Here is a 23,934-nt window from a genome sequence, read left to right as displayed (position 1 = left end):
TGTTTAAATCAAGTTAAGAGGTTTAACAGGAAGCAAGAAGCCACAATGTGAGAGTAGAGATAATGTACACCGATCGCACAGATGGAGGATGTTTATCGTTTGGTAACATATGTGCCTCAAAAGCCAGTTCACTTTTACATGAAGGCATTAGGTATTATGTCACATTTCTTAAATATCAGTAGGTTGTAAATGTGATAGCCTTTGTTTTTTACAGACTAGAATTCCTACTTTACTAATATTTATATATTATTAGATACAAATATTAAATACTAATATTTATAAGGGCTGGGCGATAAATGATAATGATAATTATCACACAATACCGTTTTCCTTGAAACAATTATAACAAAAGCTAGATAAATGTTTGATACAATGTCTACGCAACAAAAGCGTTACTCATTTGAACCGCGCCACACGGACCATTTGTCTTGGTCACGTGACCACTAAACAGCACTGTGAGAGCCAGTGAGAAGCGCTGACAAACACAAGAAACATTGTGCCTTTAACGATCCAGTTAGAAGGCTTTTCAACTTACAAATCACCATAATTTACCATGGATTTACTGTTGTAACACTAACTGATATAGATGACTCGTATTCTGTTGATATACAGTAGTAAAATGGTGAGCAGAATAAAAAGTATACTTTTTATTATAGTTTTTATTTTATTTATTTAATGAAAATGGGATGGCAGTGACAGTTTTTATGACTCAGATCTCGTTGGGTGATGAGCAGGATAAACATTTGTAGGACTTTGTTGGTGATGTGTTGTCATTAGTTATATTTATTCATGCTTGGGAATATTAAATTATGCCCTAGATAGACTACAGAAGATAAGTACTTAAGTAGGAGTGCCAATGTGTCTCACTTTTGAGACCTCAGCCCCTTGGATTTATTTAACTGTTATCAACTTATCCATAATTTCTTTGTTGTCATTCCCTTGGTTTCTTGCGGTTACTCATCCACTCCACAAAAGACCATCTGGTTGCTCAGTGGAGGGCCGTGGAGGGCCCTGAGGGGACTAATCACTTCCTCTTCTCTCACTATACTCTCACTCCATCTTTCATTCAGTCAAAACAGCACATTAATTACAGCTGATGAGTTTCCCATTAGAACCAGCAAGGTTGGAGAGAAGCAACGCAGTAGGTAGAAAGAGGCACAGACAGGTATAGGCAGGAAGACATGGGGGTCATTGTCATAGGCAGAGGCACATGCTGAGCTGTGAATCATAGAGCATCATCTCTAGGGTGGGGAATCAAAAATAAATTCAAATTTGGAAATCGGATACTTAGGATCAGGAATCGGATCCTTGTAATAAAATTACAATTCCACTTATTGATTCCTGTGTGCGCATTTTAATGTGATTTCAAACCATTTTCAAGTGCAAGAAGATGCGAAAGAGAACTCAATTCTGCACTCGCACCACATGCTGTTTTCTTTGCGCGCACATTTAAAGCTGCAGAGAGCAGCTTCCCATATAGTGTGTGATACTGAATTGAGTTCTCGTACATGTCTTCTTGCACTTGAATCAAGCGGCAACCTCCCGCATTTTCTCTTGAAACCAATACGTAAGTGATTTAAACTGCAATTCAGTGACTGGCCGCTAGTGACAGGCTCCAGAAGCAGAATCTCATTGAGCACCATGTTAAAATGCCCAACTTTACAACAGAAAAAAACATGTTTATAGCCTGGTACAAATTGTGGTTTTGGTCTATACGCCTAATTTTGCCCTTCATGACAACTGTGAGGGGGGTGAATGTTTTTTATAACTCATTCGTGGTCACTTTGAGTGACAGGTGGATAGCCATTTATCTGCTGTCTGTTAGTCATCACGTCACCTCAGCTCCGCCCACGTCCCGCCTCTTTGCCCGTTTTCTATTATCCGGGAGTGACACGCGATGACGCGCTGCCAAGATGGCAACGGCCAATTCGACCCTACTTTACGCTTCAAAACTGCTCTGCAACTATGGGTGACATCACGGACACTACGTCCATATTTTTTTTACAGTCTATGGCTTGAATGCACAAATATACAGTGTTGTGCAAGTTACTTCCAAACTGTAATACATTATAGATTACTTGTTACTGTTATTTAAAAGTAATTCTTTACCTTAATATTACTGTCTCGGAATTGTAATGCGTTACATTACTCCTGTATTACTTTTTAGTTACTTTCACCAAAATAACTACAGAAGTAGAACTTAACATTCTAAAATGACCATATGTACTACAGAGCATTTTACATCCAGTAGAAGGCGATATGATGCAATAATGACTGTGGGCTATCCAGGCTACTAACAATTTAGCATATAATTAGCAAAGTGAAGGCTCAAGACAATGCAAGAAAGGATGACAGACAGAATCACAAAAAAATCCAAGTCTGTTAAAAGTATGGTAGAGGTAAAGTGATTATCTGGCAATATCTGGGAATAGCTTGGGTCTATTCATATTAGACACAACAGAACTGTGTAAACTCTAATGCCATGACAAGATGCACATTTGTTCTTTTCTTATTGCTGTCATTATTTTATTCTCTTTGAATTCAAGAGGTTCACAACATAAAATCGTCATGCACAAAACCATCATGCACAAAGTGCAAGAGATGTTTTTTTTTTAATTACTAGTGCTATTTCGCGACGTCGATAGTTCTTTCGGTTTTAGTCAAAGGTTGCATTTGACTGCATTTGCATTTGACTATTATGTTCTTCTTGTCCATCTCTGACAAACTCAGAGGTAATGCGTATACGTCCATCTCGCGAATGTACAGTCGTCTTCTGCCATCTTCATTCAGAGCCTTTATGCCTTCTTTATTTACAAATTTGGACACCACACGTGGCTACTGACTGACCACGAACAGGTAATAACTTACTTGCATTTTTCATTCGTTAATATCTCGCAGTCTTGCTGTTTTTTTGTTTGGGGGTTTTTCCGGCTAAAAGTGTGTTGTAACGCAAGCGTTACTAAACATGTACCAAGTAAAATATTACTGAAAATCGATTAGTAATGCCTTACACTACTGCGTTACAGCAAAACGTAATATGTTACTGTAATGCATTACTTTTTTAACGCGTTACTCCCAACACTTAGCCTGACAAGCCAGACCCATATCAAGATGTTGGGTCTGGAAACTCACCATTGACAGGGCTCAATCCGAGGGGCGGGATAAAAGGTTGTCTTTCAAATTCACTCTGCACGCAATTGGATAGCGCCATGAGCGCCACAACCAACCAGAGCAAAGAAGAAGTTGAAGCCAAGCTAACGTTATTTGATAGACTTTCGCTGTATCTGGTAGGCAAAACTTTGAACATATATTCTTTTCTTAAGAATGACTTCAGTGCCGTTCTTTGTTCTTTTCTCAAAGAAAAGCTTAACTCCAAGTCTTCCAGAGTCGCGGCCAAAGCCGATTCAAAAGACCGCTGTGTGTCTGCTTCTTTGTTTACAAGTAGCACGCAGAACCTCCGCAACTCTGCCGTGACGTGCCGTCATTATGTGAAGCCCGCCCACCGACTCTACACACGCTGTGATTGGCCTGACCAGAGTTTGTTTTTTCCAGCTCTCAGGTCTACCGAGAGTTGCTAGACTTCACTCGCGGCAAAATACATTTTCTGCCGCTAGGGTGCGTCTAGATTTCTAGGCTACCCAACACTGCAAATATACACATTAGACTGCAAATATACACATACACAAAATATTCTCGTAAATACCGTCAGTTTCATCTAAATTGAACGTAAACAGTTGAGAATGAAAACAGTATATTGGATTCTGCTTGATGTCAGCAGTCTAATAAACCTGCTGCAGTCGGTGTCAAAACTTAAATTTAAAGAACAAAAGCAAAAGAAAATCACTCATTGATCTTGACTGAATAAACTTTGTAACTTTAATAAGGATTCAAAGAAAACTATGCTGTATTATTTTACATTTGATTACAATTTCTGTACCTAAACTTTTCAGTTGTATTTATTTGTGCTATTGCTAATTTGTTTATTTTTACTTTGCAGTATTACTGTTTACTTTTCTTTAATAATGTTTGAAATAGGGGTGTGACGAGAATTCAAAATGCAAAATTAAAATGTGACGAGATTTGCTGATTTGCAGCAAAAGGGAGAAAAAGAAAAAAAGATTATGGAGGAGGAAATGGTTGGGGAGACAGCAATGATTGTGTTCTGGAAAGAGAGTTGGAGGTACATAAATCATTTTGCAATGTGCTACTGTTGCGTCTGGTCAAGCAGCAAATGGTTGTGCTTTGTTTCTGTTTGATATAATTGTAAATATATCTATTAAAATACTGATATTCTGGTCTGTAACTCCTCCCTGAACCTCCTGCTACCCGGTATCTTGCGCTCTCATTGGCTGTAGGTCATCGGCGATGTATTTTTCAGTCAGAACACATTTCACACATTAGGAGTTTGAATCGCCAACAGGTCCAAATATTTAGCATGCCAAATATCTCACGGGCATCAGCGACTCATCAGCGATTCTCTCTGATTGCGTCTTTGATAATTCACACTGCGTGATTGTCACTCACGTGCACGAGCACCGATTTGCCTATGATTTCGGGCATTTGTCACAAAACCTGTCGGTGAGTCAAAATCGGGGCTAAAATCGGGCAGTCTGAACTAGACATAAGCGTCTGATAAATGTCCTATCTTGAAGAATGCATGCTCAGCACCTCCGCTCCCTATACACAGAGTATGTGCAATCGCAAATTGAAAGTGAAAGTAAACACAAGCTCCCTGATGCGCGCAAATTAGGCGACATACAGACAATAGCCTGTCTCCCAATATCAAGCTATCTTAGGCTGGGCTGTGTAGTTGTACCTCTTAGCTCTTGTCTCTGTTTGCACTATGAATATTGAGAGAGTAATATGATTATGGTTGCACTGATTGTTTGCACACAATAAGACTAAGAATTTATACTGTTTTTATTTCTATGTTCAATTTGTGGAAAGGAGTTCAATCAGGAAGTCACACACAGCCTCAATCAGAAGTTCTGGAAGCTCGTAATTTATTTACAGTAAGGTCTGAACTTAGAGACTTAGAGTGAAATCATACAGGGAAGCCAATCAGTTGCGTTTGTGGCAAAACCTTTTACAGTGCTTTAGTATTGTTCTTTTGATGCATTTGATAATTCATACTCAGAAAGTAGAACTGAAATGACATTCATTACAAGAAGATTTATTAAAACATTTCAAAATGCACCTGTAGACTGTTTCCGGTCATACATTTTGTGATTGAGGATTTCTTAAAAATACTGTGCAAAAATCTTGCCTCGTTCTCGTGAACCAAATCTCGTGTCTCGTCTCGTGAGCTAAGTGTCTCGTCACTCCCCTATTCTGAAATGTATATTAGTTAGTCCAGTTGTTTTTGCTGTGGTATTTTTGTTAAACCCACAGGAAAGTGTTTGTGTTTTTAAGTGGTCAAATTAGTGTGATTAGATTATTTAAAAATAAAACATTTGAAACTACATTTGATAATTCATTGATGTATTTCAACAGGTCACGCATGTACATTGAAACATTTATTCCCGTACAATGATGCAAGGAATGCAGGATGCAGGATGTGAAATGTATTAATTGAGTTGAAAATGTTGTTCATGGTGAGTTGGCGACAACGAACATGTGTTTGAAGTCTGTACCATTTGGTTTTGCTTGGAAAAAGCTGGCCTATAAAACGAATTAAATCATCAGATCAAGCAAAGCATCTGGTTCTGTTTTAATTCTTCAATCATAGAAATAATGAAATATTTAAGAATTAATAAACTTTTATGACAAAAATACTACAGCATGTAAATAATGTAATTCCTTTATTATCTATGCTTTAATAATGCTAGCCTGTCTAGAATAGCGTATTTAAAAGTGTCAATCAATAATACATTTACAGGTTTCAATTACATTTTCCTGGTAGTCTCAGACTTTTGAACCCCACTGTATATGTATCATCAGCATAAATGTTTTTGGAAAGGGCAGACATTACAATATTCTTCTTTCAGTAAAAGAGAAGGACAACAGTGACATAAAGGATCTCTCTCTCTCTCTCTCTCTCTCTCTCTCTCTCTCTCTCTCTCTCTCTCTCTCTCTCTCTCTCTCTCTCTCCTCTTACCTGCAATGCATTGAGGACAAGCCGGACAAATGAATTTGACAAAATGGAATTGTACCACTTGATTCAATAAAATGAAAATACTAGGTCAAAAGGGTCAGGGGATGGAGGGTTGAGTAGAAGAGAAGGGCCAATGAAAGTATATTGGGTTTTTGGGTAATGGAAAGTCCTGAAGAAGGGAATTTTAATAGCATCTGTTGGCTGCTGATAAATACATAATCAGCCACCCCCCCGCTGGTCCTTAATCAGTTCTGTTTTAATGACCACAGTACTGAGCAGCAAATGCCTCTACACAGAGAGAGAGAGAGAGAGAGAGAGAGAGAGAGAGAGAGAGAGAGAGAGAGAGAGAGAGAGAGAGAGAGAGAGAGAGAGAGAGAGAGAGAGAGAGAGAGAGAGAGAGAGAGAGAGAGAGAGAGAGAGAGAGAGAGAGAGAGAGAGAGGGGATGAGACCGTACATGGAGTGTGAACACTGGATTCTAATGTAAACAGGTCTGATTGGCCATTACATTCAAGAATCAACAGATATGTTTGTGATTTGCTGCATTGCTCAACACTGCAAAAACACATTAATAGAAACCTCAAGAGAGCAAACACCAAATCTGTTTTGCCAATATGCTATTATTACGAGAAAACTGATCCTAGCCCAGCAGTTATGGGGAGCTTTTACCTCTAAAAGCAATCAGAAGCAGCAGAAGCAGTCAGTGGTTTGAGTGAGAAAATTCCAGGCCAGTCTCAACTCTGTGGCCACCTATGAATGAAACTTCAAAGCAGCTTCTATAACCCTTATGCAGAAAAGAAACAAGCGTCTTGAAATTCCTTTTTTGCGGTAGTTGTATATTTCTTTATACAACAGTTCTTTCTGGTTCTCGAATCTGATTGGCTGAGAGCATTTTCCAGCCGTGCGATAGTCACACAGTATCGGCGTTCAAACCATTTCACCATTTGTATCACTCCACTTGCAGCAACTGTCATGACAGTCGAGCAAATCCTCCATAAGTTTTAGAAATACTACTGTTGTTGTGTCATGAAATGTAGTTGTAACAGGTTTTTAGGCGAGCATGTAGTTATTTAGTAGCCTGGATGCCAGCCGAACTTAGCCCCGCCCACAACATTTTTACACGGGCAGTTCGGTCTGGACTTGATCGGTAGAGAAGAAATTATGCCCGAACAGAAGCTGTTCGGACCAATGAAATTGTCAGGGCGGGCTTTAGACGATGATGGACAGATGATAAACAGTAACGTAATCATCCACGTCATCAAAGGTGCTTGGGTTGAATTTGTTCTAATCCTAAACGGAGAACTTGTTCGTATATGCGTTCACTTTTACTATTTCTCTCAGAAATTATGGTGTTGGTAAGTACTCTGTGTATCCTTATTTTACAACACCGGCAAAGATCGTTCACTCATCTTTTTCTTCTAACGTATTCCAGCGTGCGTGCAGACAGGGTTGCCAAGTCTTTACAACAAAACACGCCCAATTGCTAACATTCCGCAAAACTAGCCAAAAACAAGCCCAATAGCTTTCCAGGGGGGTTGTCCAGGGGGGAACGGCATTTGGGGGGTAAAATATGTGTTATTTTGGCAGGGATGCCAGCTAAAATTTGCATTCCTGGGTCTGTATTTCACATAATTGGGGTCGCTTCAACCCGCGGACATGGCAACACAGTGCAGTTGAGTTCTGTTGACATTTGATAACTAACGTTATGCGTCGCTCCGTTGCTCTGATTGGTTGTAGGTCTATCCAATTGAGATCTTTCCTGGTTCGGTTGAAACACGCCCCATAATCACAGCCCAACGGAGCAGTATCAGACTCATATTCTGTCTAGAATTGAGTATGACGACGTCAGGCTAGTTATTTAGACCTCAAGTATAAACATATCGCCTGTTTTACAATGTGTTTAAAAGCTTTTGCAGATGTGAGCTCCAGGCCGTCAGAGGCCGTTCTGCGCACATGTACCCGCCGAGAACAGCTTCATCTTCATCTCTTCATCATATAGTGTTTACGTGTGTTGCTCTGATTGGATATGATTGGTTATGATTGGATATGATTGGTTCCTGCGATAAATCCTATGCATGATAAATTTGTTTTCAGTTGTTTTCGGTTATTAATCGGTCTGAATCATAGACCATAAATAAATATGGACGACGCGTCTTCACTACCTTCCACTGAAGAAAAGTGAAGAATATGACGAATATGTGGTACAATTCCATTTTGTCAAATTCATTTGTCCGGCTTGAATATATTGTCCGAATATGACGCTGACATCTTGGCATATTTGGGACAGAGTCTGTGCAGTAGTGACCTCGGGACAGGAGTCTGCACAGTAGTGACCCTGGGACAGGAGTCTGCGCAGTAGAGAGCAGGAAGTAGAGCCGCGATATCAAAAGCCCACATTCTTGCAGATGCAGAACAATTCATTAGGTTGGTGTGAAATAAACAGTTATGGAAATGTAGTAATTAAAACTTTGATCTCCTCCCGAAAAAAGTCTGTCTACTTCACTCAGAGAAGCTGTCAATCTCAGCTATTAATCATGACGTCGGGGATGTCGGGGCAGTTGTGGCCTAATGGTTAGAGAGTCGGACTTGTAACCGGAAGGTTGCGGGTTCGAGTCTCAGGTCCGGCAGGAATTGTTGGTGGGGGGAGTGAATAACCAGCGCCCTCTTCCACCCTCAATACCATGACTGAGGTGAGACCCTTGAGCAAGGCACCGAACCCCCAACTGCTCCCCGGGTCCGCAGCAATGTGTCTGCCCACTGCTCCGTGTGTGTGTTCACTACTGTGTGTGTGCACTTGGATGGGTTAAATACAGAGCACAAATTCCAAGTATGGGTCGCCACACATCACTTCATTTCACTTTCACGTCACACACCCCGTTTTTATAGCATCAAATAACTTAATAAAACCAAACTTGTTTTAAAAACGAACACTTGAAATTAAACCATCGTAATAAAAACCTGTCCTAAAATGACAGAAGCCATATTTGAAATATATAAAAATAAAAAATAAATTTTGAAGTGGAAAAAATATTTGAAGTGTAATTTGATTGTTTAGTTTGTCTCGCGTCCATTAGCATACCTGGAGGGGTGGGGGTTATGAGCTATACTGGGACCAACCACCTGGGGGGCGATCGAGACGTTTTGGCTTCAGTTTTCAACACGAGTGCGGCAGGCTTGGTCTGAATGAACTAAATGATGTTGGGAAGACTAATTAAAAAGTAAGTAAACAACTCACCCACTCATCAAAATGAAACTTGAAATGGCCTGAAAACATGACTACTGCTGGATTTTTTTGTGAGCAATCAGCTTGGTGAAATTTAAGGTACAATGTCGTGTCTGTGACCAGTTTTTAACAAGCTTGAAGACCGATGATCCGAAAATAAGTTGACTATTAAAAAGAACAGCTGAACATCAGTTCACAAATGAAATATATTGTTTAAATTGTTTCTATCTTTAGTTGTTATTTTGGAATATATGTAAAAAATGCTTAAATGCTTAAAAACTTAAAAAACTTTTTACTTAGTTTTAATAAATAGAACACTAATTACATTGTTAATGGAAACATACAGAGTATAATTGCATTTGCATTTCTTTTTATGCAAGGAAAATAATGTTTAGTTAAACAGGAAAATGTGACAACATTAAGTTTAACTGGGATATGAATTTACATTTGACTGATAAAAAAACAAAACAAACAAAAGAACGAAAAAAATTTGTTACTTTTTTTTTTTTTTTTTTTTTACATAAACCTTATATAAATATATAAAACATATAATATTAAATATCATCTGAATAAGTGAACGTTCAGTTTTGGGTTATGGTGGTATTTAGGAGGGCTGCATTGACTATCTGCTCCTAATTTAAATGTAGTTACTCAAAGCCATCAAAACCCCTAGCAGACACACCCTACCTCAGAACAGGACCCTGAAGCCACACTATATGTTGCTATAGACTTTACTGTTAGAATTGAGTCGTGCCTCCCACATGGCATGAAGATGGTCTGTTGTCTAAAAGTGACTTGGACAGCCACACAAATAAGCAGTCTCACACCTCAGGCATTTTGTATGGGACCCTGCTGTCTCTAGGGCAACCGTGGAAGGTTTAGGTTTCCTATGGCAACTGTGAAAGAGGACGTCCCTCCCACCAATCTCTCATCCAATGAACTGCTGTTCTGTGTGCCTTTTATCAGAACTGAAATGTTCCTCACTAATTATTTGACCAGTCCATTTAAAAACCATTTCGATTCATCTGAGCGATCCATTTCAGTCAATCATAAATGCATTAGCTTAATTATATTTTTGGTGGGGTTTTTTTGTGTTTGTTTTTTGTAATCATTCTTTGGTTCTCATAACACACTCCTGTGGAGATATGGAAGTGTGGTATGGAAGAATCCTCTCTTTGGGACACATCTGCGTTTTTCATTTCTGAATTTTATATAACCGGTTTAAATACAGTACTTTGGTCTTGAAAACCACCAGTTAATCAATCCACTGATACAGAAATATATTTAATAAAGTCTCTGTGAATGTGCTCTCACAGTGAAATCCGAATATTCACAAGAACATTATTACTCTATCTGGCCTTTTCAGTGCCTCTGCAGGGACCAGCAGTGACCGGTTCATCTTTCTAAAAGGCCTCTGGTTATATTGTTCATGCTGAGCCTCGAAGAGCTATATCATCCTCATCCTTCCAGTTTAGCTGAGGATTATTGCCTTGTGGTCAGGGATACAGGAAGCAGGCACAGCTTCAGAACAAAGCACAGGCCCTCTGGGTCTCAATTCATGCTGTCTCACCCTCTTAGCCTGTACCCTCTCTCATTACCACGTGGCCCAGCATGCATGTCTGTTTGCTATGTCTCTGTGAAGAGCTGTCGGTTTGGGAACTTCGTGAGCCAGCAGCATCATAGATGGGATAATGAGTCCTCGTTTGAGTAAACGGCAGCTTTTCTCTGACATTCAGGTCAGAAGCAGCACATATTGTGCATGAAAAGGAGACAATTAGAGAAAAGTACCTTCGGTGCATTTCTAACTTAACTATATTTTTTATAGAGAATTTTTTTCTGTCCAAGTCTGATGCTGTCACCCTACATGCAAAATACTCATTGTGCCAGAAACACGGTTAATTTATAAATGATATAATTAGGTATTTTTCTTTAAAACATACTGCCCCTTCAATTAGTTTTAAGTCATTAGCTAACTACATTTTCAAAAGATTTAAGGGGTTAGTTTGGGTTAGAGGTCACTCTTCCGCCGGAACTAGACTTACGTACGGCCATTACCGAAAGCCAGTGAGTATGGTTTATAAAGTTAGAAATATAGATATTTTCAATGCTTCGCTTTAGAAGGCCTTTATTAACCCACATGAGCCATATGGATTACTTTTATGATGGATGGATGCTTTTTGGAGCTTCAAAAAAGCTCTATTCACTCCTATAATAAAACTTGAAAGGGATATTTTTTATAAACTCCATTGTGTTTTGGTTGAAGCAAAAAAGTCATATACACCTAGGATGGCTTGAGGGTTAGTAAATTATGGGATAATTTTCACTTTTGGGTGAACCAACTAACACTTTAAATGTAGTTTACTACTTTAAATTATGAATGGCGGTTACAAAACAGCTTGCCCAACAACGAGAACCCTCTGTGTATTTCTAATTTGTCATGGGTTTTGTAGTACAGTTCATGTTTTTTATGTATATTTTTGAAGCAGAAATGTTAATTCTGTCCGTCTCTGGAAGTTATTTGAGTGGAAAAGGCCTTTTTTTATTTTCCATTAGGCTTCAAATGTCATGTGCTCCAGAGTTTTCTCTTTTATTGCAGGGTTTCAATCCATTTGGGCCATTTGAAGCAACATGCCATTGTTTTGTGGTTGTCTGCTGAAATGTGGCTGCCTGGCACAGTGTCTATCTTAAACACGCATACACACAGACATTCACAGCAGGGCTATAATTTCCCTGCACATGTGGTTACACTGCCAAAGACTCCAGATTTCTGTCGAAGTTCCAGTTCTGTTTGGAGCTGCTGGCCCATAGTGAAGATTTTGCGACAGTCCTAGTGCCCGCTGGCAATAACTATTCTGATAAGTCTTTTGGCCTTTCTTTGTGGGGACTCTTCTTTTTTTTAATTATTTTATCCTGCCTCTATTCACGGTGTCTTTTGTAGGGTTCACCTCAATCTAGTTCATCTTACCAGTAAAATATTATTTTTATTACCTATACAACTAATCACAATATATGGCAATCTATATATATTATTAAAAATTATATATTTTTGTAACAGTTTAAAGTATATATTATTAATATATAGTGTGACGACAAGGCCTTTAGGAAAATTGATGGCCAAATCTAAAGTATAATTTGACCTTCCCACCAAAATCTTTGCAAATATATTCTGATTTTCATATATTTAATTGCCCAACTCTCTGCAGCTATTCAGTGTTACAGCAGCAGTTCAATGACATTGTGATAGCATCAGGACAGATAAATGCTTTGAAAAAGTCCTTTCACTCCTGCATGCCATGGGTTCTTTCAATCAGAAGCCAACCAAGGAGAATCATAGAGGCCTTATCATAATCAACGAGCATCAGATTTCATCTCCTAATTTACCGTTATTTCTGTAAATTTCCTGCTTAAGTTTCTCAGCAGAAGGTTGTGCCTGAGAATACAGGACTAAGAAGACATACACATGACTTACGAGGATATTTGACTTTGAATTAATGATTTACAGTACGGTGACATATTTTGCAAAAGGCAATCATTGCCAATTCCACGAGCCAATAACAACTGTCATTGCAAGGATGATGGATGCTGAGGGCTGGGAGACAGTGTGTGTGTGTGTGTGTGTGTGTGTGTGTGTGTGTGTGTGTGTGTGTGTGTGTGTGTGTGTGTGTGTGTGTGTGTGTGTGTGTGTGTGTGTGTGTGTGTGTGGACTGGTAATCCCTACGTTATGGGGACAAAATGTCCCCACAAAGATGGCAATATCCGAAATCCTCATCCTTGTTGGGACATTTTTAGGTCTCCATGAGGAAAACATCTTATAAATCAGACTAAGTGATGTTTTTTGAAAATGTAAAAATGCAGAATGTCTCCTGTGATGGGTAGGTTTAGGGGCAGGGGCAGTGTAGGGGGATAGAATACACGGTATGTACGGTATAAAAACCATTACACCTATGGAAAGTCCCCATAAAACATGAATACCCAACATGTGTGTACGGGTGTGTGCTTGTGTGTGCGTGCGTGTGTATGTTTGAACGTGTGTATGATGTGGTAACAGTATGCCATGTGAGTCCTGCTGAGATCAGGAAGATTCACAGGCATGCATGCATGTGATCACCAGCATGCATTCTGAAATGGTCATTCATGTAGTGTCACATCTCACCCGGGGGTTCAATCGTTACGTATATCTGTCACCATAAGAAGAAGCTTAAAAAGTTATTCTCAATTCTAGTACGTGTCAACAAGTACAAAATGGTATTTTCATAGTCCCTACATCCATAGTACCTTCATTTTTGGTTGTTGTTCTTAAAGTTTCTGAGTTTATACTGTGTGTGTGTGTGTTTGAGTTATATTGGCTCACATTCTTTATTTATTTATCTTTGTTCAGAATTTAGCAGACTGCTCTATGTATTAATATTTAAATATATACACATAGGTGTGGGTATATATATATATATATATATATATATATATATATATATATATATATATATATATATATATATATATACACACATATATATATATATATATATATATATATATATATATATATATATATATATATATATATATATATATATATATATATATATATATATATATATATATATATATATACTTTGGTATATACATATACATTTGATGTTTTAATGTATATGTGTGTGTGTGTGTGTGTGTGCATGTCTGCGTGTGTGTGTGTGTGTGTGTGTGTGTGTGTGTGCATGTCTGCGTGTGTGTGTGTGTGTGTGTGTTTTAATTGCTACGATGGCTGTTAAAAAAAAAGAAGATATATAATCATTTAGTAATCAAGTTTCTCACAAAACTTTTGTTAACTGTTTTCATGTTGTTAGTTTGCATGCTGTTAATATATGGTTCTTGAGGAAGCTGTACCTCAAACTGTGATCCATTTCCAATTATCACCTAATTATTGGGATGACACATTGTAGAGGTTCTTCAGTTCTGTTTTTCAGTCCATGCTACAGTACACATCATTTTCACACTGCTCCTCTTAATGCAGCACTTCCTTTAAGTGAGCATGTCAGCAAGCAGCCAAGCCATCTTTAGTTCAGATAATGCAATCAATGCTTTCTCTCTCTGTACTACAGTGTGCTACAGTGTAGAGTAGAGGCAGTGTAGTGAGGGTGACAGTGGGGTCCAAACAGGGACCAATGTTGAAAAAACGTATATATATTTTTTTGCATCTAATTGAGTTAATTGAGTTAAGTTACCTGATGATCATGTTCTGACTGTGGCTTGGTGCACAAAAAATTAGGTCTTAATAAAGTCTAATTGGTTCTGTTTATTGTTTACATCTGCTTGAAACTAGCTTCAAAAATCAATATAGTCTTTTGTCTGTGTTGAATCAAGGCCAATGTCTAAATAAAAATGGTGAGCCGTGGTGCTTATATTGGCAGCACAAGTTCAGTCCTGGCTCGCAACATCCCTTAATCCCATTCCCTCTCTTTCTCCCTGTTATTTCCTCTACTATGAATAACATGGCTATGATCTCATGTTGATTTCTATTCCTGTCTCTCTCTGTTTCTGCCAGTGTGTGGCTGTGATTTGGCACATTCCGGATTCTTCCAGAAGAGTGGCGAGTACATCTGCACAGCAGACTACCAGCGCCTGTATGGCACAAAGTGTGACAGCTGTGGGGACTTTATCTCAGGGGAGGTGGTCTCTGCACTGGGCCGCACATATCATCCACAGTGTTTCGTCTGCAGCGTGTGCAGGTGAGCCCTCTACTACACAGACTACTAACATGTCATTATGGAAATACACCCTTCAGACAGATTAAACGTGATGGAGCGCTGGTGGGATTCTGGTAAATGATGCTCATTTACTAATGTGCTGATGACTGAAACTCATTAATTTAACCGCTGACAGCTATCCGCACCCCCACTCATCTACGTACTAAGCAATTATACCACAGTTAGTTCCGGTCTTCTAATTTGATCAGCCAAGCGACGTTCCAAGACAGCTGAAATTTATATAATTTTCTCTGAAAGAAACTCAATGTCTGTGACAGGTAAAATAGTTTAGACATAAGGAATGTCTTCAGTTTACCCCAATTTAAAGGATTCGATGGACCACGTGTAAAAAGTGGGAAGGCAAAGGTGACCTCTTGACTTCTTGTGCCACAATCGCTTGCTTTTAGTCCTTTTAGTGCTTTTAGTAAAACTTAAGTGCCCCAATTATGCTATTTTAAAGGCTCCTGATTTTGTTTTGGAGGTCTCCTACAACAGGGTTACATGCATCAAAAGAAAAAAAAAAACACTTTCATTTTCTCATTATATACATTATGAGAATATGCACAATATGCATAATATGCACATAACCACATTGTTCAATGATTCTCAAATGACTCGATGGATGATTCAGTCTCTCTAAATTCCTCCGTTCCGATGGCCCAGTCTGTTGTGATTGGTCTACCGCTCACAGTGCACTTCGGACACAAACCCATGCGTATATTTCTAATTTATTGCAGTGCACGTATGGGAACTATATTAAAGGGCATATTACAGGTCAGAACAGAGCAGGTGTCTCTGTGAGAGACCAGTGTTTGCTTATATATATATATATATATATATATACACGATAGCTAACAATATGAACATTTTGCTCAGATCACAATATTGTACAGATTATTATCATGTATCAGGCAATAGCAAAGATGGTATTGGTCATCTAGGAGTATTGATAATTACCAATAACAGAAACTAATAAGCTTTGATCAGGCGTATGTCACACTCATTAATATCCGTCCACACTAAACATTACGTGATTCTAACCTTATGTGATATAGCGTTAGTGGCTTCTCATCATGACTGATTTTGTAGTTAGCACATGTTTAAAAAACAAGACTTACGGTGCAAAGTTCACGTTTTCTTCTAGCTGCATCTCTGACGGATTTGTCACATCTCCCACCGGAAGCCGAACCACAGACAGTATAGTGTTGTTGTCGAATGTGTTTCATGTTATCCTTTATTCATTAATTCTGTTATGAGTTTATAAATTGAAACAGAAAAACTACCGAAAGCACACTGACTCCTACTGAATACCAACCTATCCTTCACTGAGGCAACGTTGAACCCGGCAAACGACTCCCTCTCGTGACGTAATATGACGCAATGTTAGAAAAGAAAAAAAAAAGTTTTTTTACAAACAGTCAACGAAACGGTCACTTTTCTAAATTTGTGCCCTCATGTCTTTTTAAAACATTTTAAGTTCTGCATGAACTTTTCATATGGTATTTTCATACAAGGTTATATATTCATTTTGAAAAAAAAAAAAAAATATCTGCAATATGCCCTTTAAAAACTGTATCAATAACAGTGCATGTAAGAATGGTCAAACAAGTATCAAAGAACAGTCCAATAGGGTGTGGGAGTCACTATCAAGCACCATTTGAACAAATGTTATCAATAAAATGTTTCCAAATGAACCAATAAATGATTTGGAATCTTTTTTATCATGTACCATCAAAATGTGTACAGCAGAGGGTTAAAGCTTGCAAAACAAATCTTCATCCATCCTTTAACATTACTCAAAGTAGTAAGAATGACAGACAATCTGCATTAATAGACAGGAAATAGTGGCCCACAGCTGATTTGCAAGTATTTCAGTAAGACAGTAATAACACAAATTATCTGGTTAGCCGGAAACTTACACAATATAAAACACAAAACTACGTATTTTGAACTCTCGGTAGTAAATATATACATCACTATTTAATAATACATACGAGTTGTGATTCTGAGGATCAAGCTGGTTGAAATAAATTGAGTACTGACCCATATTTCATGAGCAAGCGTTTTGCGAATAACTCAGAGATTTGAGAAGCAGTCATCAATAAAATTACGTGTTTGAGGGCGGGCGGACAACATACAACTTAGGCGGGCATTATGCAAATCATGCAGTGAGATTCGAACAAAAAAACGGTCAATTCTTTGCAGAATGTCTACTTTCCTAAACAGCTATAATAAACACAGCATGAAAGGGAATATTCGAAAAACCATAATAGGGGCTTTAATTAACCTTCCAATAGTGAGAGAAAACTTGCCATTACATTCTATTCACATATATATTTCACTACTCATGTCAGATATAAAAAAACAGCGTCAGACTATAGTTATTGCGATTTAATGCATGCATTATGTTTCAATTTACTTTTATGTACTCGTCAAAGCACATTTTTGAATTTGCCACTCGGTGGGTGTTTATTTTGGACGCTGTGTGTAGGCATCTTCACTTCTCTTGACTAAATTGCTCTAGAGAGTATAATACCACAAGTGAAGAGGGAGCGATCAATGCAGAACTGAGCAGGATATTGTAACACGAGTCAAGGCGGAAGAAAGTTGAGGTTTGGAGCTCAAAATATGCAAAAGTGCCCAGAAAGTAAGCAGAGAAGGGAGAAAAAGTGTAAATGGAGAAGCTGCTGAGGCCAGAGGTAGATATTTGTCCCGCAGACTGAAAGAGTAGATGAAGTTAAAGGCAGCGGTGGAAAAGCATCATCTCTTGTTCTTAATGTATGGGTTATTCTCAGACTGACAAGCAAGAAAATGAGAGACATCCCTGCGGGGACACGTTATCTGTCTGCCCAACACTGACACACTGTTATTTGAATCCCATTGCTTTTTTATTGTAGTAGGAAAAAGGGGTTTTATACAACTGGATATTTTCTACATTTATTGTAGTGCTTTAGTATTCACATTGGCTGACTGCTCTTTCCTCTCTCTTATATGCTTTTCCCTCCTTTTTTTCTATTCTTTTCTTTCTTAAGCTTTTTTTAACACTTTGCTGGGCTTTGGCTGCTAATGTGTCTCTGTTATCTCCCATTTGTAATTACAGAGTGTTTGGTCTGTTCTGATCTACAGGAAATTAGTTCCACTAAATAACTTGCCTCTTCTCCTTTAGTTCATTAGCATTACCGAAAGAGAGAACACCGCTTGATGAATTTATGTGGGTAGGAAAAAGCATTTTCATGGAGGACTGGGATTGCTTTGTTGGACTGTGTTGCCAATTGGAATACTAAATGGCCCAATGGGATGCTCTTGGAAGGAGTAACCTAAACATTTATCGGCCTGACCAAGAAGTAAACAGTCAACGGGAGAGCTAGATTATGTTACATTTAATATTTAGACCATCTGTGTGGAGACCAAGCTCTAGATTTAATGGGCTATCATCCCAGTAGTGCTGTCAGTAATAATTCATAAGTTACAGCCCTCAGCAATATATTGATACTTTAATGACTGTATAACTCATATTTCTGTGCGGCATTTTGGGCCTTTAATTGATATTTTGAAGAATTTGATTGTTTTACATTATTTAAACTGCAATTTTTTTTAACAACATTTGAATATACATCAACTTAGATTACAATACATTTACTTTGCAAAAAAAAAAAAAAAACTAATAATAATATTGTCTAAAAAGAGGTCTTAGAGCCAGATTTACTAACAGCTTGCGTCAGCGCAAACCTTCTTTTGGCGTTAAAAAACTACTGTCAGGTGATAAATTAGCACTGAAAAGGCGTGGACAGAGTTATTTTTGCAGCTGACATTATTGCATATGTATTTGTAGGAGTTTCCCTTTCAGGCGCAAAATTTATGGGAGGAGAGTATCTGGAGTTTGTGCCATTATTTACCGCCCAAAAAAAGCACGTCTTAAACCAGACACTAACATGTAGATTGCGTTGGTCATTATGAAAATGATCCGGCTACGTCTGTGTTCTTTCATTTGCGCATCGTCAGTAGATCACGCGCAAAATTGTCCACTCCCATCGGCGCTTTTGTTCCTTCATTAAATCCATCTTGTTTAGTATTTTTTTCCTTTTTATATGTTTTTACTTAACAATACAAAAATATTAAGAACATTATTATTCTATTTATTTTTTGTTGCAAATTTCAAACATTTTGTAAGACATTTCCTGAAATGGAGTGCACAGGCTATTTGTTCAGTCCTGAAAGAGTCGCAATATTACGTGTTCGTAGAGTGAATAAAAGCAGCAAAATACAAAAACGGTAAATTTTTAAAGAGCTAGAAAAGCTGACAATGCTGTTTGTGTGTCTGGAGGGAGTGTGATGTGGCGGTAATGCCAAGGTCACATAAAGACTGCACGGAAAGACACGCACAGAGCCTCACGAGGAAGCCCACACAGTTTTCACATACAAATATAGAATGAAGTAGGTTGTGTGAAATAGGAGTAATAAAATACAGAGACAGAGAGAAAGAAGGAGATGAAAAAGTAAGAGTAGATCTAGAGACGCTGCTTTTATTGGCTCCAGCTTTCCTGAAACACTGGAGAAACCAAAGGAATTATTCCACCCATGTGTCAGACACGGGCTTTGTAAGTGGTTCTGTTGTCTGCCCACTTACCCTGTCATCGTTCACTCTCGATTTCAAAGACATCTTTGTGTGTGTGGTCTCAATAGTGGAGGAGTTTGTCATGCCATACTTCACATAGCCCAGTGAACAATGTGTTGTTTGCGTGTTAATGTACAAATGTGTCACCGCACCATGCGGTGTTAAGGTACACATATGCTAAATTTCCAGCTGAAAACCAAAAAGTGCTTGATATTCTCATTTTCATATCATCTTGACATTTGCATTAATCTTAATTTAATAATTAATACTTAAATAAAATACTTAAATAAAAAAGTAATTCTCTATAAGTGTTCTTAATAAGGTTAAAACTGATTAACAGTGGCAGTGTGACAGAAATAATACAGGATCTGTTTTTAAAGGACCTGTTCTGTAATCGTATAAAGTGGCAGAGCCGGTGCTCCTCTAAGGTCATGGTTCAATGTAAATGGATTGTTTCATAATTGCTGCATTAGTAGAGGAATCGTCTACTGTAATAGGATTTGTCTCGTAGTATAGAAGCTTCCAGTCATGGTGATTACTGAGCAGATAAAGCAGTGCTGTGGACACAATGGATTATGTGAGCTGTCATGAGACATGTGGGCATGTGCTTTAAAGAGACACTTGCATTTATCAACATAAAACATAATCTATTCACCATAAACAGGATCTAAGCTTATGTATGCTACAGTGGAACATTGCCTTTTTCTTGGTTTGCAAAGGCCTTTGGTAAAAGATTTGAAGAATAGTCAAGAATAGCCTAAAGACCATCTTAAACTGCAATGAATTTCTAGATGGATCCCTAGGTTGGATTATACTGGACTCTCTGGTGGATCGGCAAAGCCATGAGGAGATCCCACATTGTCATTCCTTATTAACCCCATTAGTCTTTACTTAACTTTAAAAAGAAGATTACTTTGACCCCTTATTTCAGTGATGTTTGTTTCTTGAGTGTGTCTGAAGGGAAGACCCTATTTGGGATTTAATATTACCTGAACAATGTTCTGCTTTCTATTATTCGTGAATCCTTATTTGTTTGGTTCCCATTACTATACCTGTCAACAAATATTTTGCGCTACAGTTCCAAAAATTTGGGGTCAGTAAGATTTTTAAGTTTTGATATAGTCTCATATGCTTGCTCACCAATCAAAAAATACAGTAAAACAGTGATTATGCTATTACAATTTAAAATAATAACTCTTTTCTTTTTACGTATGTATTATAAAATGTGAATTATTCCTGTGATGGCAAAGCTGAATTTTCAGCATCATTACTTCAGTCTTCAGTGTCACATTATCCTTCGGAAATCATTCTAATAATATTATTTGGTGCTCAAGAAACATTAATTAGGTTTAGGTTTATTTAAGGTTTGACAAGGCAGGATATTGCAGCACAAAACCCTGAAACGTGTCAAACATAAGACATACTCGGAAACAACCATTATATACCTGGTTTGAAACAAGCTAAAGTAAAATTAAATAATTCTGACATAATAATATTATCGTTAACTTCTGTGAGGTAGCAAAGCACAAATACACAGAAAAAAAGAAAAAAAACGTGGGATAAAAGAAAGTTCATGTCTTTTTGTTTTGCTCCTGGGCATGACAAAATTCCTGCACTGGAAGCAATGCAGTGGTGATGAACTGTCCTTCCAATTATTATTATAAATGTTGAAAACAGTTCTGCTGTTTAAAATTTTTTTGCAACTGGGATACATTTTTCTTCAGTGGATTTCTTTGGATAAATTAAAAGTTCAAAAGAGCAGCATTTTTGTAACAGTGTAAACGTACTGTCACTTTTGATCAATTTAATGTGCACTGAAACCTAGATCTTACAATTGCTGTTTAAATATTAGCCATTTGGTGGTGTATGTAGATCAGGTTTTGCCTACATTGTGGGGACCTGCCAATACTTTTCTCTACTATGTAATTTAGCTTTATAAGCGTTCTGGATTTATCTGATCTTTTTTTTTTTTTAATCTGGACTTTAATAGGCTATGGTTCACCTATGTGTGTGTGCTATGTTTAATAATATGTTATCTGTCTGTCTTTCCTTCTCTAGGAAACCTTTTCCTATCGGGGACAGAGTGACATTCAGTGGTAAAGAATGTGTCTGTCAGCAATGTTCCCTCAAGCTGGTTAATTCCAATGAGCCAATCAAAATCCATGGGCCCAGTCGTAAGTCTCAACCGTCAATTTAAACATTTGCATGTGGTCCACGTGTGTGTGTGTGTGTGTGTGTGTGTGTGTGGATTAGGGCCAGCCAACAGTCCTAACATAGCAAAACGGCATAGTAAATCATATATATATATATATATATACAAGGGAGTGCAGAATTATTAGGCACGTTGATTTTCTGATCATATTTTTTTTCCAGGCACATTTGACCAATTCCAAACCACAGTAATCCTAATAACTACTATTGATTTAGTATTTAATAATGTATAAGTGATATATAATTGTTCATGAAGGCTGGAAATGAAAATCACCTTATATTCAGGTGTGCAGAATTATTAGGCATGTTTTCTTTTACAGATAAATTGAGCCAAAAAAGAGATTTAACTCAGACTGAAAAGTCAAAAAGTATTAAATGCCCATGAGAAGGATGCAATACTAATGCAATACTAGACATTGCAGTTAAGGCATGACCATTGGACAGTGAAATGCTCGTTGGGTCAGCAGGATCTGACAAAAACATGTGGCGGAGAAAAGACACCTATTAACTACAAAAGAATTAAGAATTAAGGTGAAGAATTAAGGGTGAAACCATCAGGAACCCTTTAGTCTCCAGCGCCACCATTTTCCAAAGCTGCAACCTACCTGGAGTCTCCAGAAGTGCAAGGTGTCAGGATCTCAGAGACTTCAGTTAGGTAAAGAATCCTAAAAAATGACCCCCACTAGATAAGAATCACAAGCTGAAGTGTTGTAAAATACATGAAGAAGGTTTTTTTATAGGCTTTATGGACAGATAGGTTGAGAGTGACTCTTGAAGGACCAGCACCACATCCTCTAGTACCACTGTTTGAAGAATTCATCTTCAAGAATCTGGCGGTACGTTTTGGGAGTTCATTTTTAGTCCATCTCTGCAAAACGGACTTCAGGATGGACTAAAATGAACTTCCAAAACGTACTGCCAGATTCTTGAAGATGAATTCTTCAAACAGTGGTACTAGAGGATGTGGTACTGGTCCTTCAAGAGTCACTCTCAACCTATCTGTCCATAAAGCCTATAAAAAAACCTTCTTCATGTATTTTACAACACTTCAGCTTGTGATTCTTATCTAGTGGGGGTCATTTTTTAGGATTCTTTACCTAACTGAAGTCTCTGAGATCCTGACACCTTGCACTTCTGGAGACTCCAGGTAGGTTGCAGCTTTGGAAAATGGTGGCGCTGGAGACTAAAGGGTTCCTGATGGTTTCACCCTTAATTCTTCACCTTAATTCTTAATTCTTTTGCAGTTAACAGGTGTCTTTTCTTCACCACCTGTTTTTGTCAGATCCTGCTGACCCAACGAGCATTTCACTGTCCAATGGTCACGCCTTAACTGCAATGTCTAGTATTGCATTAGTATTGCATCCTTCTCATGGGCATTTAATACTTTTTGACTTTTCAGTCTGAGTTAAATCTCTTTTTTGGCTCAATTTATCTGTAAAAGAAAACATGCCTAATAATTCTGCACACCTGAATATAAGGTGATTTTCATTTCCAGCCTTCATGAACAATTATATATCACTTATACATTATTAAATACTAAATCAATAGTAGTTATTAGGATTACTGTGGTTTGGAATTGGTCAAATGTGCCTGGAAAAAAAATATGATCAGAAAATCAACGTGCCTAATAATTCTGCACTCCCTGTATATATATATATATATATATATGTTTTTTTTCTTTGTTTGTTTTTTTTCCTTCATGTATTAAGTCTGTCACTCAGAGTGTGTATTTATTTATTTATTTAAATGTTGGATATTCTCATTTGTTATTTTCACTTTTTTAGTGTTTTCAGTAGTCTTTTTTTCTGAAGGCCCAGGAGCTACAACCCTCCGTAATGCTGTATTGGCCTGCATGTATCTGAGGGGAGAGGACAGACCCCTGTTCAACAGATTAGAGTGTGTGTAGTGTCTGGGTAAACAGAGGCAGAATGCTGTGATGTTTTATAAAGGCCAGAGGTGAAGAGCATCTGAGTTTTGTGTCTTTGTTTGCTCTTTGAACAAATGTATAGAGTCGGAACATCCCTGGGAAATTTCTGCAATGCAGTCTTT

General features: G+C 37.9%; 1 protein-coding gene across 1 annotated transcript in view; it reads left to right on the top strand.

Moving 5' to 3' along the window:
• The window catches only part of ablim3 (actin binding LIM protein family, member 3), a 65,916-nt gene that overhangs the window by 18,390 nt on the left and 23,592 nt on the right, over positions 1-23,934 (top strand). Inside the window, exons 3-4 of the mRNA XM_079839263.1 lie at positions 14,858-15,041; positions 21,733-21,865. Coding sequence (XP_079695389.1) covers positions 14,858-15,041; positions 21,733-21,865 — 317 coding nt within the window. The remainder of the gene's footprint in view (positions 1-14,857; positions 15,042-21,732; positions 21,866-23,934) is intronic.

This window comes from Gobio gobio, assembly GCF_949357685.1.
Source record: "Gobio gobio genome assembly, chromosome: 16".
NCBI lineage: Eukaryota > Metazoa > Chordata > Actinopteri > Cypriniformes > Gobionidae > Gobio > Gobio gobio.
Note: the sequence above shows the minus strand (reverse complement) of the source record. Positions and strands in the feature narration are given on the sequence as shown.